This window comes from Cataglyphis hispanica, chromosome 15 (genome assembly GCF_021464435.1).
Source record: "Cataglyphis hispanica isolate Lineage 1 chromosome 15, ULB_Chis1_1.0, whole genome shotgun sequence".
NCBI classification, from domain to species: domain Eukaryota; kingdom Metazoa; phylum Arthropoda; class Insecta; order Hymenoptera; family Formicidae; genus Cataglyphis; species Cataglyphis hispanica.
In genome coordinates, this window is record NC_065968.1 from 6,249,747 (window position 1) to 6,270,939 (window position 21,193).

The window sequence follows — 21,193 nt, forward strand, 5'->3', positions numbered from 1 at the left end:
AAAAAATTCTTGCATACACGAGTTGATCTTTGTCGAGAGAATGAGAGAGAAAGAGAAGGGGGAAGTTGAGTTGGAGAAAGAGAATCCAACAATGGTTTGTCTCAGTGGTGCTTAGGAGAAATCTTACCGACAATAGTTTACAATTTTTTCATTGCTTTATATCAAACATTGCTTGATATTTTTTTTTTTTTTTAATATTGCTAACGTGACATTTTCGCGATTTTTTAAAAACTGACACACATATATATAACCAATTAAGAATTTTGAATATTTTCTACATAGATTGTTGAAGATTCAGGTTCTACCTATCGAAGCACCACTGTGCTTTTTAATAAATCTTTGCCAACAGCAAGAATGATTAAGCGAGTGTGACACATGCGAGAGTAGCACGAGCTGTATTGTATTTACGCATTGCACCAACCAAGAGATCGACCGAAGAGAGTGACGTCCCTTACACGCGAGGAAGTCTGTCGTTGACCAGCACGTGGCTATCAACGGTACAAAAACGGCGTAACGTGACGCTATATATGGAATTCGATGCCGTAACAGAGATGTAAAAGTAGTCACATGACTGACATTGCACCATCGGAGATGCAACTTGCACTTTCATCGTCTCCGTGAGATATGACGGTCAGCTGATCGCTGTGTCACGCGAACGTGATGCATACTGCCATTTTTAATCTGCCAAGTAATCAATTTTTGGTATTTTTGGAAGACGGCGTAAAAGACCAATAAAAGACACACTTGTATGAATCTTTCAGAGATACAAACAGTGTAAAATAATATTATTGTTCGTTTTTGTCGTTTTTCATTATTCACAGCTGAATAAACAGCGAAAGAAAAAAAAAATTAAGATAAAGAAAAATTTCCGTCTACCGGTGCAAATGAGATATAGATAATGAAACATCCGAATAACAACATAATTATGAGCGTCTTTTCCTCTATGCTTATTTACGATTACAAGACAATATTTTGTATTTGCGGCTTCGAGATATGCGAATTTTTATTACAGCGTTAAATTACAAACTGTTCGACAATGTTTATTTTTGACGTTCACAACTCGCGGAGTACTTACACTTCAATATATTTTTTGAGCTCTAAGAACTGCCTACTTAAGAGTGAAATGCATAGTCATAAATATGACAGCTTTGAAGTTGCGTTCGCTCATAAAGGCGTTATAACCACGGTTCATCGCCTTGCATGACTGATGCGAACGGATTGTTCCAAGCAGTAGTCACACTGTTGAACCGTTACTCTCGTGCATGTCGACGACTTCGCTTATACGATTCTCTTCAAAGTCTTAGACGTCTAACTTACAAACATGTGGCGTTAAAAGAAACTCTATATTTTGTTCATTGATATATGAAAAAGAACAAGTAGAGATAAAGAAATTTAATTTTTATATTTTTAATATATATATATATATATATATATATATATATATATATATATATAAAATTTTTGAAAAATCAAGATATATTTTGATAACATTTAAATTTAATGTGTTAATTAATATATTAATTAGATGTAAAAAAAATACACATGAAGCTATTTTGCTTTGATATTATGTTTTCAACGTTTTGGCGGTTTTTTTTCCTATTAATTTCTTTAAAAAATAATTTTACATTAAATTAAATTAATAAATTCATTATTTTTCTAGTGATATTTGTATCGCAAATTCTTTTCGCAAAGTTTAATTTGTAAAATTACTGCGAAATATAATTAATCGTGTATATAAATCAATGGAGTTATAAATGCATCTAAACTTGATTAATTTACGTTTCATTTACTCAAAATCAAGTAACAATATCGAATATCAATGACACTCGATGTTTTCTTTACAAAACATCGGTACTTTTCATCTTATTTTATATCGCAATGATAAATTAAAGCGAAACAATGCAGATAACTGAGAAATATATGTTGAATATGTATTTTTAGAGTAAATGAATGTATGTGTTCATGGAAAATATTACAGATCGAGAGGTATCGCAAGATATATTGGATGATTTAAAATGCCAAAATATCGGATTATATATTTTCAGCTCACTGATATATGTTTTCTTGTGCACAGATACCTTCTCCGCAGTTATCGACACTCACCAAAAATATCGATGCCCCAGTTTCAATTTATAAGCATCTCTAATCGGTTTATCTATATGTTCGTATCTCGCAGAGAAAACACGAACGCAAGCTTGTTTTTATTTTTCATGTTGTATTTGCAATGAACACGTTGACATTTGATAATCCCAAGATTGTATGCACTTAAATTTTAAATAAAGATAAATGAAGCCGAAGAATTTTTGGAACAGAATTAATATTTTAAAATGCTTTGCCAACTTCTTGTGCGTACTTTTTAACTGCACCTAAAAGCATTCTCAGAATTTCCAATCGAAAAATACGAAAAGATATTTGAATAAATTCATATATCATTTGAGAGATTAATTCTCTGCCTACGGAAACATCGGGAAACGCAGCTTGGCCCCAACCGTCAGTGGCCGCGCTTAATTTAATTCGGCGACACGTGCATGCCTTCGTTGGCTCCTATAAACGGGCACTTGCGATACGGATCACTTCCTGGTGCCTTCTAACCCGTTAAGAGCTCTTTCTATGTCTCTCTTTCTTGCACCTCGTGACCTCTTCGCGAACAGCATGACAGCGAGTCATCATCAACAAGCGTCATCGTGAGTACACGCCACGTCAATGTGACTCACGATGATATATGTATACCTCGCAAATATACGAAAATAATTTCGAAAAAGCAATGACCGTCTGAAAATTTCTAGGATTTTTTTCACTTTGATCCAATTCTAAAAGAAGAAAATCAGTGACATGTGATAACTAAGCTACATTATATTTAATAGCAATTAAATAATTAATAGAGACACCGCGTGTACTGATATGTCGAAAAATTCAAAGAAGTGATTTCGCGTTATTATAAGTCACAGAATATTATTGCAGAAATGTTCTTTAATGCACGCATACAATTATCTTTATTGAAAACCTAAGAATCATTGGTGTATATCGCGTAATTATCACTATGTAGTGTACATCGTCGCTGCGTTCATAAAAAAATGGTACTTGTTTACGTCGATACGTCAAAAAAAAATGATACTTATTTATGTCACGTCATGTGATAACCGACACAACCACTCCACTATACGACTCATAAAAGCACATAATAATCGAGATCGAAAATATTTGAGTATTTACCGCGAAACTGAATTTCAAAGTTCTTAAATAACGTGATTTTAACGAAAAAATTGTCTGCCTGAATATGATAAAATTTATGAGTAATTTAAATTTAAATTTATGAATAATAACATTATCATGATCACAATAATTATAAATTTAAATGATAACATAATACATAATACATATATAGTAAAGATAATGTGATTAAAAAAAAAATGTATTTACTTATATAAGTAATTGTAAGATTGATCAAGTACATATTTATTATGTATCCATGAGAAAATAAATATTTTTTTTTTTTTTTTTCAATTTTTCCACATTTCTCTTCCTGTTTATTTTAATAATCGGCATGTTAGCGCGTTATATTCAACGATTAGGATCTTAACTATTGCTATGCTGATGAAAACAATTCCGTACGAAGATCGAACTCTCGTCAATTTGCTGCAATGAGTAATAAATGCAAAGTGTGGTTATATACTAATATATAATATATTCATTGAAACATATATAACATATGTACTTCCTATATACATACGTAGATAATTCTATTTTAGCATCGTAAAATAAATCACTCGTATTTATCCATATATTATATATATATATATATAAAATGTGTGTGTTGTGTGTGTGTGACAAAAATTACTTTAAAAGAATCTTTTATATGAAGTAAAAATCAATAGATAAATACACGTGGTGCTTTATTTTAAAATGTTAAAATAGAATTATCTTCTATATATATATATATATTTATAGAAAGAGAGAGGTACGAAGAAAATATAGATAAAGAGAAATAAAAAAATTCTAATAAAACAATGTCCCTATCGTTAAGTAGTTCTTTTCTCATATATTTGAATTTGAATTTAATTAAATACTTGGTAACGTAATCTAATATCCTCAGAAGGAAAGTCGTTTTCCAGTTTGAGAGAAAAGGATGCTTATCAAACACACACACACACACTTAAATTTACTGAATGTCTTATATAACGAATTTCGTGGAAACATTTATCTGAGTAGAAAAATATGCATCGGTCAATGTCGAAGTAGCCGTTATTCGTACATCAGTCTAATAATTCTGTTTGTTCCAGCGGACGAGGCAAACAGCAACTGACTCACGCACTCGCGACTCACCGCGCAACCTAGATCCGATTTTATCTTCGTGCTGTAACGCGCCGTGCATCGTGTCATTACGTGGCTCGAGAAAAACAACGTACATCGTAAGTACATCCTTGGACATTTGTAGAAAATTATTATCTTCCCGCTCTTTTATGAATGAATCGTTCGCTTTCGTAAAGCGACGTAAAGGAGAAAGCGCGCGAAACTGCTTATTTGCCGAATCGGCGATCGCGATTTCATCAGCGTCCGGAGCAATCATCAGCAGGATCGGCTTTAGAGATATAAAAACCCCGATCGACGATTCTTGACTCTTTTATTTTCTTTTCCTATACTTGGCGGCGTTTATTGTAAAAAAATTTGATTAATTTCATACGGAAGTTTATCAAATGGAAAATTTGGAGGACGATGAGAGAGGAGCATAATAGCCGTGTTTACATCGATGAGATTGCATTATCTTTGTTACATATTGTATTTTCTTGATAGCACATAAATGAAGGCACATATCTCGATTAGTCTCGAAGTCTGAGAAAAGTGAAGAAGTAGTAAATGACTGAAGTCTGAGAAAAGTGCGTAGTAAATGCATGCGCCTCATGATGTCAACGGGGTCGTCATTTGCGTGCGAATCGCATGCATTCATTGCATTCATATACCCGGGCTCTTTCGCATAATTAATGCCACGCAATGAAAGGTAATATCACGAATCGAAAACTTTGTTCGAGACTTTAGATCCGAGCTCCGGATTGTGTCGCAGTTGGGCTGCAAGAGAGGAGTGAAGCAACGTAAAGTGTAGTAATCGAAACACGCTCGGAGATGTATGAGATAAATAGAAAGATTCAACGACGTAATTGGAAATGTAAACTGCGCAAAATCAACATCGGTCGTAATTCGAAAGCGATATACTTGGCTGACGTAAATCGAATTTCTAGTCGTGTAATCAGAACGCCGCGTTCTCGTATAAATACACGCACGAGATCACAAAATTAGAATAATAATTCCTGATCACGTGAGCTTTTAACTATACATTACTCGTGTGAAACCTATTTGAGCTTGAAGCTAAGTATGGCGCGTCTCAGGAAATTAACTCACGAGTTAATAAGTATATTATCTAAACTCGCGTTGCGCAGCGTCGTAAACGACCTCGAAAAGAATGAATCGATTAATTATAACAAAAGCATTGAATTACGATATGTTTTCCCAAGCGGATCACATTCATTCGATATTAGTTCTGATCGACTGGAATCGTGACAATGACTATCACGGGCAAGGTCAAGCGATAGGAATGAACGGAGGCGGGATTTCTTCTCGAAGAGAAGAGAGCGGTCGATGATAAAAATGAAGGCACGGGCGTCGCTATTTTCGCTAAAATAGCGGGTCCGCATTCCTCCCAGTTTGCTTCATGTGCGTAGATTATTTCGTGTTTTCGCAATTCCTCGCCATATAATCGTACGAGCGCGATTATCGCGTCGGCCATAACTTCGAAAATCAATTCTCGCGTTATCGTTCGAGCGTCTCGCGTAAAACTTCGCGATAAACTGTGGAAATTGGAATAGATGGACTATTAAAGGCTTGTTTAAATTATTTAATACTGGCCGAATCTTTTAGTTAATTTAATTTTGAAGAAATTGTGACAAAAAAATTGACTTTCTTCAGGCAGAAAAAAAAGCATTGATTATGTATGCGTTTATTTTAAATGAGTTACTACATAAAAAAAAAAAAATTTTCTCCACTATATATATTTTATTGTGTATAATATAGAAAACTACTGGATGCAAGATGATTCGAAAAATTTTGTATACGAGAAAAAAAAAGCGATAATCTTTCAGTTAACCCTGGGAAGTAGGCGCGTGCAGATGGATAAGACTCCGCTCTCGCGAGCACATTTTTAATCGCCGTGCTTTTATAGCGCGCGTGTGATGGATAATAAATGCTGTACGATGGATAATAAATGCGACGTACAATGATAAATGGCGTATAACACACCACGATTTGTCTAGATATACGCACACATCGGAGAATATGTAAAATCGCTTATTCGCTATCCCGACGACGCGGGAAATAATAATTCATTGTACGATTTGCTCGTGCAACAAAACTCGACGCGAGAACTCACACTTTTCATTCAACGATCATTTTGACGCACTGGGTATTCTATACGGATTCGAAATGGCCTTGGATGAAAATTAAAACATCTCGTTCGTATACGCAAGTTCCCCGAGACGATAATCATGCGCGCCACTCGCTATTTGTTCACGCCGAATTTATCGAACGACAATATTAGCACAAGTTGATTGAATCCGTCTTCGACAAGCATATTCAATGCATTTCTCATCCGTTGTATCGCCATATATTATGCGTCACATCAGCTCTGCTCGACGATAAACACGAATCGAGCAATAAGTATGAATTAAATAATGATTGACGTCACTCGTAATGTTTATTTGCCGGGGATAGAATTGTAGCTAAGAAGACAAACAAATATATATTGAAAAACAATTAAGAATGCCGAGCAAACAATTCTAAATTTGACAGTTTTGATTTTTTCAACTGTGAAGTAGATAAAGTTGATTACGACATTGAATGGAATTCGATAAGCAGCAACAACAACAAAGATATTATAGATAAATACGCATTAATCAAAAACAAATATTGAAGAGATTTAAAAATTTGAAAAATTTGAAAAATAGAGAATTGAATAGTCTCGGGAATAGTTTGAAATAGAAGCGCTCTCTCTCTCTCTCTCTCTCTTCAGAAGTCAAACTGGTATGAGAACCATTCGCCGCGTATTGTCGACAACTAGACGACTCATTGTCACGTTCATAAATTCTCGTTAGTCTCTGTTAACACCGTGTAATAACTCAAAGACGCTATTGCGCGGTCGAGCACGTCTAACGGAAACATCATGTCTATCACGTCGCTTATATTCTACAAAAAGTTCACTGACTTCCGTTGCGATTTCTCCGCATGTAAAACATCAATTAAATCTTTCGTAACGATCTTTCAAATTTTTATGACTTACCTTTTCAATTTTTTTAATGAATCTTTTAATTACTTTTTAATTAAAAAGTTTTGTTAACATTTAGACTTTTTCACACATTTATTTATTCACAAATTATTCTTAAATATAAATCAATTAAAAAATGTATTTTTGTTTAGAATCATGATTTATTTAAAGATTTCACGGCGATAGTTTTGCTAAAATCTTTTAATTTTTTTTTCCAATATCCGAACAATCCTTACTTTTATATGAATTAAACGAGTCACGCATTCTTATTTCTGACGAGAGACAGGGCCTTAACAATTCCACAAAGTGCGCTAAATGCTTTATCCACAGTTCTTGGCACGTCAGTAGGATTGACGATACAAGAGTCGCGCCGACATAAATATAGCATAGATCCAATCTTTTCTGTTTTATTGTCCGCATCGCCGTTTTCTCAATGATAATTTTTAAATAAATTTACAAATATAATTACATATTACTTTAAACATTTTGTAAAATTCAAGACAGATGATATGAACTTATTTAAGATATCATATATCTGCATATGTATAAAATAATAAGCGGCGTCTTTAAAGTCTTTAACTTAATGTTCCGAACGAAATAGTCAATTTCCGAGCTAAATGAATAGATAAACATTATATCGAAACAATAACCACAAGTTTTAAAAGCGCCTGGCAATTAAGTTTTCGCGCGATAAGCTTTAATTATAGTTTGTTGCGTACGAACAGCTGACAATTTCTCAACACTTGCTTACACGTGACAAAGTTTAACCAGACGAGATAACGGATGATAATCCGATTTCTCGGATATCGTTATCGATATCGATTTATGGACGAAACTAAACAAACGTTAAGCAATTTTTCTTTCATTGCAACATATGTCGTGGGGAATCACCGCGCTTTACGAGCAACTAATGGGAGATATACCGATAACTTACTCTTCGTCGGAAGACGGAAAATGACTCTCAAGAAACGCCCTTGCGTCTTTTGAAACGCAGCTGCAACGTAAATCGACGACGCTCTCTCATGCGCGAATTAAAGTCGTTTCATCCCACTCGCGCCGATGACTCGCTGATTACGTGTCTGGTTGTTTATATCCCAGAGAGACTTCGTCGTCTTGTGCTCGGTACCGTGAATGCGAATACGAAAGAAGTCCGTGGCGCGACGATGGCGCGGCATTAAAAATCCGCGGGCAAGGCCGCGTTTTTGCATTGATCAGGTATGAGATCGCATGGCGCTCACTCGCGAATCTACATCCGCTGGACCTGAACTTCCAGCATGCGAACGCACGAGTGCACCGTCCCTTTTTCAAGTCCGTCACTTATTCAAGTTTGACGCGCTTGCGATTCTATTCACTATAATAAACGTGAAGATTACACAATTGCGCTCTGTACACCAATCATGTCACTTTTGCACTACGATTTTCACGTTAGTCTCCTTTAACGGGATGCTGCATCGTTTTCTTTTTCTTGTCTTTGTTTTCTTTTTACCTTCTTCGTTTCACCGCGTTTAAATTTTTTTTTATCATTCGCTTCAAGAAACACGATGTCATTCGGTTGAACCCAAGGTCTGTTGTTCTCCGGACAGATTTCAATTCGCGAGAGAAAAGTCACGGTGGACGAACGTACGAGAATAACAAACCCCAACGTTCACCCGGCGCGGCGGTTGGCGCGGCACTGACAATTGCGTATCGGTCAAAGAGAGGCGCCGCCGCCGCCGCGGCGTACGATGAGACGGGTTCGCGCAATCGCGTGATCTACGCGCGCGCGCGCTGCGCATCCGCTTCTCTCACTTCCCTTTGTTCCGCGGCCATCGCCGTCGCTGCCAGAATTAGACAAAAGAACGGAACTTTGGTTCCCTAAAAGAATCGCGTACGCACGCTAATATTAATGCGCGAGATTTTGTCGCACGATGTCTATGCAGGCGATCGATACAAATACAGTTCGCGCGTGTATCGCGTGTAAATGGAATGCATATCATACATGTAGATATATACAGATGCTGCGATAAGTTTTACAAAAGACTGCTCGTGTATACAACACAATATTTTATATAACGAGTAAATCATCTTTTATTTATGGATTCTTTTTGGCGAATTTGAAATTGATTTTTCTTTCTTTTCTCTTGAGAAAAGTTATTGTCGCGAGTATGCATCGAATATTTTTAGTATTAAAGGCTTTGAATAAAAAGTACGTCATCTTGTATAGAGATGATAATATAATATTATAATGTTTCCAAAATATGTGTCAGAGTGGCACGTATAGTTCAAATAATTGATATAAAATTATAATCGTCAGTTATTTTAATAACAAGAAAGTTATTCATTCAGAATCTGCTTAACATCGTATTATGTAACGCAATATATTTTTAACATAAACTCTTTACGGATCGTTTTGTTTTCTGACTTTATATATCTGTTGACATTTTAGTTTTTTATACACATCGTTTTTCGAAATTCGCAACGAAGACGCATATTTTTATCAGCATGCTGATTGCACAATCGCAATCCATTCAGATTGCCGGAATATATTTGTCCGAATCAATGTCCAAAGCAAGATTAAACAACATATCGTGATTTACTTAAAATAATTTATTTGACCGAGATTCACGCACACAGTGTGTATCAGTGTACCTATATCGAGACTTATCTTTACGAAGTATTTGTGTCGCTCATACGTACGATAAACATCTGTTGTCTATATTTGCCACGATTCTCGCGTCGCGACATTAAAGTAGGAATCATTAACGCATTTAGTCTTTTAATTTAAATTAATCTTTGTGACTATGTTAGGATATTATCGCGCAATAGAGAACGTTAACCTTGACAACAATAGATCGCGATCCGGCTACACCCTGCATACCTCCACACTGAATGAAAACGTCAGCTCTTCGAGGTCGCCGCCATCGCTATTAAATAATACAAACCTTTGTAGACGCAATACATCTATTATTATTTCACATATGTAATACCGGCTCATTACAAATTATTGCTTATTTCATATGCGCGTTTCCATGAACTCCTTTTATTATTATCTACTTTGTTCAACTATTAATCACGTTATTAAAAGCGTTATTGAGGCATTTTCATATTTTCTAAATAAAAGATAACGGTTAATCGACAAAGTAATAAGTCATCATTACTTTAAAATGCAAAATATGCGCTTATTAATAGAACTTTCAGGAAAAATTTTGCGATCGCGACAAAACGATAGGGTCAAAAGCTTTCATAAGGCACTAGCGATAAGAATTCTGTGACGATAATGAAGCAAATGTTTGTAAATTACATGTATACGTTGCAACTTTCAGCAACATCCGTTCCTATGGAGCACAGAGTTTGAGATATAATAGTAGACCTCGAAGATTGCGTTTATCGTTGAGTTTTTACAAATCAATATCGCCAACGATATTGCGTGGCTCAATGAAAGAAATTTAAAAAAAAAAGAAAAATTTAATAATTCTTTTATTCATATCTACATTATTAAAAGTTACATTGATAATCGTAACATAACGTACGATATGTCATCTGATAGGATTTGAAATATTATATATATATATATATATATATATATATATATATATATATTTATTGCACATCAGAAATGAGAATTTTAAATTGTATTGGCTTATTAATATTTGCATTAATTCATTTTAATATTGTCGCAAGAGTAGTTAAATTTAGATTATATGACGTATATTTAATGAGTACAAAGTACAATATTATTTTCCAGAAATATACTTATTGCGTCTTGCACACGGTGCATTTCAGCAAATGAAATATAATAAAATTTTATTTGCTGTCGATTGTTGACATATATATAGAAGAAGGGGTACAAGGTTTATAATTGTCTCTGTATATAATGTACATGTACACTATAATACACGTGTCTCTATACAAGTATAATACATCAAATGATAAAATAATCTACATCGCCATAATACATATAAAAAAAAAGTATTTCCAAACATTACATTTAAAAACATTTTTTTTAATTAAATTATATGGGTGATATTGAGTGGAGGTTTTCCGCTGCAAGTATGCGACGTGTATAAGAATTGTATTAAGATTAATAAGTACGTAGTGATGCTACCCACTATCTATAAGCAAAATCGCAAAATTAAAGATATACTTTTATTATTAATATTTAATGCTAAATGATCGATTACTCACTGCAGTGAGGAGTGTCGCGTCCACATTGAGACCCTTAGCAGAGAATGTATTTTCTCGATGCAGTATTTGCAAAGAAAACAGCTGTAACTGCAATATCAAATTGTGCAAGAATTAAGTACTGGATTTGAGAACATTACTGTAAATGCATAAAAAGTTTATAAAGATATAATAATTACATTTTTACACTTGTTTCCATAAACATTAAATATATAAATTAAATTATATATATTTGAAAGAGAAAATGTAAAAAATTATATATATTTTGAAAAAGAATTATATTATATAACTTAAACTATATACATTAGAAATTAAATTATATATATTTTGCGTTACCTCATCTTTGATCTGCTTATCGCTGGTGTTGATAAGCACTTCATGAACGGTAGTGCCAATCTCCAAAGCCTGGTCCTTGCCAGTTTCGCAAGCCCACACTATTAACGCTAATTTCGTAGAGTAATACAAGACGGATGTGATGTAATACGAGTACCAGATTTGTTTTTCCAAATCGACAAGAGGTACGCCTCTTTGTCGTTGCACTATATAAAAGTATAGGCTGAAAGTGATGTCGGAGAAGGTCATGACTATGGTAGCGAGCAGCTGTAAACTGAAAATCACGTTCAACATCTGTACCGCATCGCTGACTATCAGATGCCGTTTCTTCAGAGCCTTGAGTTCCATCAATAGGAACGGATTTCTCTGCTCATGATAGATCCGTCTAAGGAGATGCGGTTCATCATTTATCACGAGTTCCCGCAGGTTTGCCAAATTTTCGTTGATCTTCTTGAAACAAGCCTTCAATACACAAACGCAATTCATATACATCATATCCATTAGAAAGACTATCAGAGTGTTATATAGCGCAAAGACGTTGATTAGGATGTCAAGATAATTTGCGGTGTAACAGTTCGGCGCTTGTCCGATTAGAAAGATGAAACCGACAATGTCCTTGGCGTGGATTAGCCTAGAGAGCTTCTCATATGTTTCTGGAGGCAGTCTTGACGAGATATCCAACACAGTCTGGAGCAGACGCATTCGCGGACCACTCAGGATGTACGTGACGATCATTATAAAACTGCCTAACAAGTAATAGCAGTTACCCTGAAGAGCTCCAGGTACGCCAGAGAATTTGATCCTTCCGGTGATATCGATCTCATAGAGCATCGTCAATCCATAAACGCAGAAGACACAGAAGACAACAGTCGACAAGATATAACGTGGTCTGGAGACCTCGAAGGTTGAACCGTTGATCTTATACGAAAATATTCCAAGAATCCGGCAGAAGAGAAAACAAGGATACATCAGAGATTGAAAATCCGTCGCGTGAAACAGCCGCCATTTTTTCCGCACTTTGCCCTTAGCTCTTCCTTGAAACTTCGATGACGGTTGAAACATGATCAGCGGAATGTCATAAAAGAATAACGATCTAAATTGTAAACTAAAATAATTATTAATTACATTATTAATGCATTTTCAGCATTAATACAAGTTCAATTGCGAACTGAAGTAGCTTCTGAATTCGTCCTTCCGCGACGAATGGACGTAGACTTTTCGACGTGATCTCTGTCATCTACATCCGGCGAGTTTAAGTTCAAAACTGTGAAGAGTTCCTGTCGCATAGCAAGACAGAAGACGCAGGGATCATTTGTTAGCCATGAAGTAACCATGGCACTCTTCGATCGGTACTTGTCACCCCTGGGATGCAGCGCCTAAAGTAATGATGTGTAATTGCTGTGACATACGACTCATCATCTTGCGCATCTAGATCGCGCACAAGGCGAATCATCTGTACACACGAAACAGGAAGCGTCGACAGTGCCCACATGACTCAGTAGCTCTCAAAGATTCATTAATAACGACTGTCCATATATATATATATATATATATATATATATATATATATATATATATATATATCGCGTATAGGATATTCGACATTATTATGCATCCACGAATTTCTTCGAGATCTAATATTTTTATATTTTTATGTTATCGTAACATTAAATATAAAATTTTTTACTCAACTTATTTTTACTTTACTCCAAAAAAATACACTGCCATTTCAATATTTATTCTTCAAGCTTAATTTACACAGATAATGATGAGTTTAAATTATTTTTACGAATCTATTAAAATGAATTATATTTATATTGCACGTAATATTATACACTAAAGCGCTGTTGAATTGCACCGCGCGTGTTTTGAGAAGCACTGATATAGATCGGCGTGAAAGGCGTATGCGTAACGAGTGTAATGTTGATAGAATTATGATGCAAGGACAATGCTATTATCTAGATTAAAATTAATCGACGTATTCCCTCGACTGATGAAATTGTTAACAAGTACGTTATAGACGACAAATTACTCCAAGCTGACTGGTTTTTTGTGTCTCAGCAACAAAAGGGATGAAATGGCACAAACGTTATCATTACGATAATGCGTCGATTACATTACGTCTTAACGAAACTTCATCAAATTATCGAATAAGTTGACAAGTGAAACTTGAAGGGCAAACATATTTCTAAGTTATTCGAGTTGTTTTCAGAAATTAAACATTAAATATCCACTTGAAATATGATTATGTTCTTACTTTCGGTAAAAGATGTGAAAATAATTGAGATAAAAAATTCTTTGATAGAAAAATAAAATAGAAGTATCAAACTTTTAAATCGAAATTGTCTCCATCAAATTCTAAATAATAATATATGCAAAGTATTCCTCAAATTTTACCGCATCTTCTTTAATTTATGGATTCTTTGATCAATTAAGAGCTGATTTTTTTTTACAAGATTGTTGAGATATCCAAACGATGGGTTAAAGAATTTATAGATGAAAGGAAAAAGGCATTCCTTTGATATATCAGACATAACTATAAGATTACCACACAGACTTATTCATTTTATATTTTAGTCTATACTTTGTAGCCTCTTATTTAGATTACTTGTATGGCACACTCATGTTTTATTTTTTATATTATTTTTATATTTCATTTTCGTTTAAAGCCGAGAAATTGTAAAATTACATTTGTAAAGTAGAAAAAATTATTGTACGTACATTAAAATTATTATAATATTATAATAACTTTTATAATAATTATATTAATATAACTATTATAATAATTATTATAATAACACAATCGCGTTATAAATAATATAATAATTATAATTATAGAATTTATTATACAAGCTTTATTATAAATAACATAATCGTCTTATGTTTTTTATTTAATAGATATATGCGCATAATCGTTTTTAAAAATCCCTTTTGCATGTCTTCTTACGAAGAACGCAATAATAACCCTGCACTCTTTGAAATATATAAAGACATATTAAACGCATTTAAAATTTAAAAGCTATTCAGCATATTACGCATATTTATCATATATTTCTGCTCATTTGAATGATCTGCATATAATACATATATTGTTTATGCACAAAATTTTAATTTACGCTCAAGCGTTTTACGTAATTTTGCTTGGTTCGGTGCATTTGCAATATGGATTTCTGTTTCACATGAATATTTTCGTTTTAAACATTTATACATGTTTACGCACGATATTCCATATAAAGTAGCATATTTATTAATTATCTCTTTATAATGCAACGATATTAATCGTACTAATGGTATAACAAAAAATTTATACATAAAAATATTATACGTGATGCCTAAGCATTTCTGAAAGTATATCTGTCTAGAAAGAACCTTTCGAGATATATTTACGTATAATTTTAAATTGTTAGATAATAAAAAATTATGTAATAAAAAATGATATTATATGTGCGTGAAATAAAGAGAAAAACATTTCAAATTATGGGACAGAATATTTTGATTTATTTATATAAATGTGAAATTAATATCTTTTTTTAATATTAATATAATTTTTAAAATATTTTTTTATATTTTGATACGTATGAGGAATTATACGCCTTGGAAACAAGAAATCGATGTAGAATTTATTTGAAGAAAAAACCTAGAACATATTATTAAATTTTTTTTTTATTTCGTATAATTTTCAAATTTGTCCCAATCAAAATTATTTATCAATACAAATCGATATAACATGATTTATAAGCAACAAAATATTTAAAAAATTCCCAAAAACTTCGTATTCATTGCAAATCATTTACAACATGTAACGATTTTTGTGTAAAAAGACAGAAGTTTTTAAGAAATTCGATCTATTTCATGTTGGAATTGTTCGAGAATAATTAATTATTCAAAATATTTCGCAACATATCGTCATGTAGTTATCATCATCAATATATATATGTATATATATAAGTGATTCATATATAATAGACTCATATGCATATAAACAAGTAAACGGAGATAATAAAAAATACACCCTATCAATTTATATCAGCAGAAAAAAATTTTTATTATGAATTTAAAAAACAAATTTTTTATATATTTCAATATACTATTTGTATGTATTTATTCTAAAACAATTGAATATTTTATTAGAATTTTACAATATTTTTCTTAAACATTATCAATTCGATACTCCGCTTATGTAAAAGACTAATAGATTTAGTGATTTTATATATGAATCTCTTAAAAGTCAAACTGTCTTTCTGTTTAAAAAAAAATTTAAATTTTAGTATTTTAATATCAGTTTTTAATTTTAATATTTTATATTTTGTATTGGATTTTAGCACATTAGTGCGACTGAAATACTTATATAACTGTAATTTTCTTTCTGTCTCTAAATAAAATGCAAATATTTCAGACATGATGCGAATTGATTGAAAAATGAACCGGAAGTTGCCATGAAAAGAAAAGAAAGAAATGTGCATTTGCGAGAGAATGCAATTGATATAATAAACAGCTGATACATTGCAACTCATACTAGATGTCTCCAACTCCGTTTGGCGGTAAATGAGGATGCTATGTATTGTATATTCAATTCGGCATCATTAGAGTGATATTTTATGTGAAACAATTTTGTAAGTATAAATTGAGTAACAAGAAGAATTAATCTCATCTCATTTTTATCATTGTAAACTTTTCAATTGTTAACAGCGAGCTTCATTTATTGCATTCTGTAGTCTTCTTTTACAGATTTATCGAGAGTAAACTCTTTTAACTTAACCTAACGAGATGGACGACAATATCGAGAAAGGAATTATCACGCGCATATATCTGGAAAATTTTGTGTAAGAATGACAAATTATAATTTTTAATTTTTATTAATATATTATTTATATATTACTTTCTCTCTTTCTGAACATTATGTATTGTATTATATTACAGTATATTGTCTCATATTATATTACATTACTTCTATCGTATAATTTAGAGTTTAATGTATGCTTTTAATATTTAATCTAATAGGACTTATGACAGTGCCATAGTGAATCCTGCCAGGTATCTCAATGTTATTGTTGGACCTAATGGTTCTGGCAAATCTACTATTGTTGCCGCTATAGTTCTTGGCTTAGGTGGCAAACCTAATATTATTGGACGAGCGCTTCATATAGGAGAATATGTCAAGTATGGATGTCAATCCGCAAAGATAGAAATTCATTTGAAGAATGGCAATAAACAGGATCATGTAATAGTCAGGACATTTACCAAAGAAGGAACATCTAAATGGATGATTAACGGTGCTCTATCATCTGCAAAAGCTGTACAAGAATTCACATCCAGTCTTAACATTCAAGTATATATTGTTCTTTTTAATTATTACATATAGTCCTTCAAAATGTAATTTTTGAGAACACTTATTGCCTTAGGTTGACAATCTTTGTCAGTTTTTACCGCAAGATAAAGTACAAGATTTTTCAAAAATGGATGCACAAGCATTGTTAGAAAATACTGAAAGATCTGTTGGAGATCCAAAACTTTTAGAATATCATCAAACACTGAAGAAAATAAGGACAGATTCCAAGGAATTAGAGCTTGATGTAGCAAACAAAAAAAGATTATTGGAATCAAAAGTTCAGAGACGTGATGGATTGCAGCAAACTGTTAGCACAATAAAAGAAAGAAAGTTGATAAAGAAAAAAATTACAACATTGAAACAAAAAAAGGCATGGATGTTATATGAGGAAATGCGCAGGAAATTAGTGGAGGTATACAAAAAAATAATTTTATTTATTGTATATGATGTTAAGTAACATTTGTATTATTTTTATTGAAACTTTTATTGTAACAGTCTAAGAAAATCAGAGATACAGCAGCAAAAGAAATGCAGTCAATAGATGCTAAACTAATACCAATAAAAAAGAAACTCGAAAAAATACAATATGATATAGCAACATTAAAAAAGTCGTTAAATGATCATGTAAGTAACACTAAATAAGACTAATCTAAAAAATTACTTAATTCAATAGTATGTTCTATACTAACAATTTCAAATATGTCACATATTTTTAGAATAACAAAGTTAATGCTAAAAATATGAAATTGAAAAGCGTAATAAATGAAATTCTTAGTTGTGAAAACAGGATTAAAGAATCTGAAAATACATGTTCACGTAGAATTCAGACAGAAGAGAATCGAGATCAAGATATTAAACTTGCACAACAACAGAAAAGCAAATTGGAAAATGATTTTTCTCTTATGATTAACGAAATTGGAACAGGTTTGTAATCGATGATGTAGTTGTTTAGAATAATGAATATTGATAATAGAGAGAGAGAGAGAGAGAGAGAGAGAAAATATGAATATATGTGTATATATACAATATGTATCATATGTTTCAGAGGAAAGTTTAATAAAGCAATTGCAGAATATAGCAAGTAATATGGAAGAACATAGAAGAATAATGGATAATTTTACTAATAAAAAGAACATATTGAAACATGAAGAAGAAAACATTGGCCATGAAATAAGAGGTACAAATAAACTCGTATTATATGTTATTTTCAGTTAACAGTTATTATGTTTATTTGGTATTTAATTTATCACTTAAAATTATGATTGTAGCTGTACAAGCAGAACATCAATCTCTCAATATTGATGTGAAGCGTTTAGAACTCTTGAAACGAGTGAGCCCTGACGCATATAAAGGTGTGCTTTGGTTGAAAGAGAATCGTGATAAATTTTCGGCTACAGTGTATGAGCCCATGTTGCTCAGTATTAATGTAAAAGAGGCTTCCTATGCCAAGTATCTAGAAAACATAATACCATTTCGGGATTTAGTCGCTTTTACGTGCGAGAACAAGCAAGATATGAATTTGCTACTGAGGTACTTGAGAGACCAACAGAAACTACAAGTCAATGCAGTTTATTCTGATAATACAAAAAAAATTATGCCACCGAATATACCATTACAAGACATTAAACAATTTGGCTTTAAGCATTATTTAGTATCACTTATTGAAGCGCCACCTGTCATAATGACATATCTGGTTTCAATGTATCAATTAAACAATATTCCTGTCGGGAACAATGAAGTCGAGAATAATACAGATCGTATACCTCGCAGCTTAAGCTGCTACTTTAGTGGTAACATAAATTTTTTACACATATTGAATTTTATATAAATAGAATTTTATATTATAAATAGAATATAATAGAATATAATAGAATCTAATAGAATATATTTTATATTTTATAATATTTTCTTTGCAGAAAACAACATCTATTCTGTGAATATATCCAGATACACGCGTACGACATCGACCAGAATATCACAGGTTAATGGAAACGGTATGCTCTCGATTGTTCTAGATAAATCCAAACTACAGAGACTTCAAGAACGGTATATTAAAAATATGAACAAAAATATATAATAATAAATTAAAACACATTAAATTAAAATACATTAAACACAGATACATATTTGCTTTAGATTAACCAATTTGCAAGAAAAGAAGAATCAAATCTTAATTGATATTAAACAGGAAGAAGATAAGATATGTGAAGAAACTAAAGAAATAGAAAAATATCGGACTGACAGAAATAAATATCAACAAAATATTCAGCATATTCAAGCATTGAAAAGTAGAATACGCATAGCTGCTAATAAAATTGAACAATTGGAAATGGACCGAACGAGTATTGATAATATAAAAAGCGCTTGCACTAAAGAGATTAAGGTTTTTTTTAAATAATATATAGTATTGTAAACATTTTCTTATCTGGTGTGCAAAATCTGCATTTATAATTATTAAATTCTCTACAGGCTATTATAAAAAAACAATTACAAATGTATAAAGAATATAACACAATTTTGAAGGAATGTTTCAATTGTGTTACAAGTAATGACGAAGTTAAATTTGCAATAGCCTTACTACATCAAACTTTAGTAGTTAAAGAGAATGAGGCTGCAGATTTTAAGGATATGTTTACAAATGCAGAGAGGATATTCAAGCAACATGATGAAGAGTTTCAACCTTTAAAGAGGGAAGCTGAAAGACTGTACAATGAAGCTTTGACAAGCACAAATAATATTAATCCACAAGATAACATGTTTAAATCTTTGAATAAAGCTTTTGAAAAATTACCGGCTACTATATCTGAAATAAATAAAGAATTACATATTGCTCAAGCAAAAGTTTTCTGTATGGCGAAAAATGTAGATGCTGAGAATGTAAGTATGACATGTAATGGAACATATTTTTTTAACTGGCTCTAAATTGTTAGTATATTGATTTCTTTTAACATGTTACAAATTCTTTATGTGAAAATATTTTGTATCTTTATATAAAAATAATAATTGAGTATTGAATAATTGAGATTTTCTTTTTATATCTTTAGGTACTCCATGAATATGAGGAAATACAAAATAATATTCAAAATTTGACTGAGTTTATAAAAAAAAAAACTACTAAACTAGAAGAAATGACAAAAGAGATCAAGAGATTGAAAGACAAATGGTTACCACTGTTGGAGCAGCTGATTGAAAGGATAAACACGAATTTTAGTTCTTATTTTTCCGCGATGGATTGTGCTGGCGAAGTTACACTTGCGCATGGCGAAGATATCGTAAGTTTATATACTGGGTATATACAATATATGAAATAAAAATTCTTTTATTGACTAGATATATTTCTAGTTGGATTTCGATCAATATGGTTTAAAAATCAGAGTAAAGTTCCGAGATGCAGATGAATTGCAAGAATTAACAAGACATTTTCAAAGCGGTGGGGAAAGAACTGTAACTACTGCCATTTATATGATTGCTTTGCAAGAATTGTCACGCGTACCGTTTCGCTGTGTGGATGAAATTAATCAAGTTCGTTATTATATGTTTCTATAATTGCACATGATATATTTATATAAATTATATATCATGTTTTATATCTTTTTATAATTTAAATATTTTGCGATTATTTTCTAGGGCATGGATGCAGTTAACGAAAATCGAGTTTTTAACTTACTTGTCAAGATGACAGGAAGGCCAGGCAGTTCTCAATATTTTCTGCTCACACCAAAAGTAAGTGTAATAGTTAATTATAATTACAATAATTATTCAATTTTATTAATGGTAACTTTTATTAATCATATTGTTTTAATAGCTTTTGTTAGATTTATCATATGCTGAAACAGTGACAGTACATTGTGTCTTAAATGGGCCAGTTATTAACACAGATGATAAAGAGTTTGAATTCGATACAGAGGCTTACATCAACTCTTTTGCATCCACAACTAATCCATAGAAGAGAAATGTAAAAATTAACATAACATTTAAAAATATATAAAATATAAGTTAGCGTGCGTTAAGATATGATAAATTATATTTTTAGCATTTGCAATCAAATTAATCTTAAGGAA

The 21,193-nt window shown here is 32.1% G+C and overlaps 3 protein-coding genes across 6 annotated transcripts in view; 1 reads left to right on the forward strand and 2 right to left on the reverse strand.

Annotated features, from left to right (window-relative positions):
* The window catches only part of LOC126855034 (uncharacterized), a 31,586-nt gene extending 22,609 nt beyond the window's left edge, over window positions 1-8,977 (reverse strand). For both annotated transcript variants that reach the window (XM_050602340.1, XM_050602338.1), the window contains exon 1: window positions 8,244-8,977. The gene's annotated coding sequence lies outside the window, so the exon portion shown is untranslated. The remainder of the gene's footprint in view (window positions 1-8,243) is intronic.
* The window catches only part of LOC126855035 (structural maintenance of chromosomes protein 5), a 224,132-nt gene extending 203,047 nt beyond the window's left edge, over window positions 1-21,085 (forward strand). The window contains exons 2-17 of one of the 3 annotated variants that reach the window (XM_050602341.1): window positions 4,281-4,409; window positions 16,200-16,416; window positions 16,532-16,626; window positions 16,805-17,132; window positions 17,206-17,544; window positions 17,628-17,756; window positions 17,849-18,056; window positions 18,178-18,309; window positions 18,401-18,922; window positions 19,049-19,178; window positions 19,269-19,515; window positions 19,602-20,009; window positions 20,177-20,404; window positions 20,475-20,654; window positions 20,760-20,855; window positions 20,938-21,085. In XM_050602341.1, the coding sequence (XP_050458298.1) occupies window positions 16,571-16,626; window positions 16,805-17,132; window positions 17,206-17,544; window positions 17,628-17,756; window positions 17,849-18,056; window positions 18,178-18,309; window positions 18,401-18,922; window positions 19,049-19,178; window positions 19,269-19,515; window positions 19,602-20,009; window positions 20,177-20,404; window positions 20,475-20,654; window positions 20,760-20,855; window positions 20,938-21,078 (3,144 nt within the window). In that variant the 5' untranslated portion in view covers window positions 4,281-4,409; window positions 16,200-16,416; window positions 16,532-16,570 and the 3' untranslated portion in view covers window positions 21,079-21,085. Of the gene's footprint in view, window positions 1-4,023; window positions 4,410-16,199; window positions 16,417-16,518; window positions 16,627-16,804; window positions 17,133-17,205; window positions 17,545-17,627; window positions 17,757-17,848; window positions 18,057-18,177; window positions 18,310-18,400; window positions 18,923-19,048; window positions 19,179-19,268; window positions 19,516-19,601; window positions 20,010-20,176; window positions 20,405-20,474; window positions 20,655-20,759; window positions 20,856-20,937 lie in introns of those variants that run through there. The other 2 variants (XM_050602344.1, XM_050602343.1) reach the window with 2 other exon arrangements.
* On the reverse strand, window positions 11,296-13,048 carry LOC126855197 (uncharacterized). Its single transcript, XM_050602618.1, has 3 exons — window positions 11,807-13,048; window positions 11,474-11,560; window positions 11,296-11,400 (listed from the first exon to the last, which is right to left on the reverse strand). The coding sequence occupies exons 1-3, from the start codon at window positions 12,863-12,865 to the stop codon at window positions 11,296-11,298; spliced, it is 1,251 nt and encodes a 416-aa protein (XP_050458575.1). The 5' UTR covers window positions 12,866-13,048.
* Window positions 21,086-21,193: the final 108 nt, after the last annotated feature.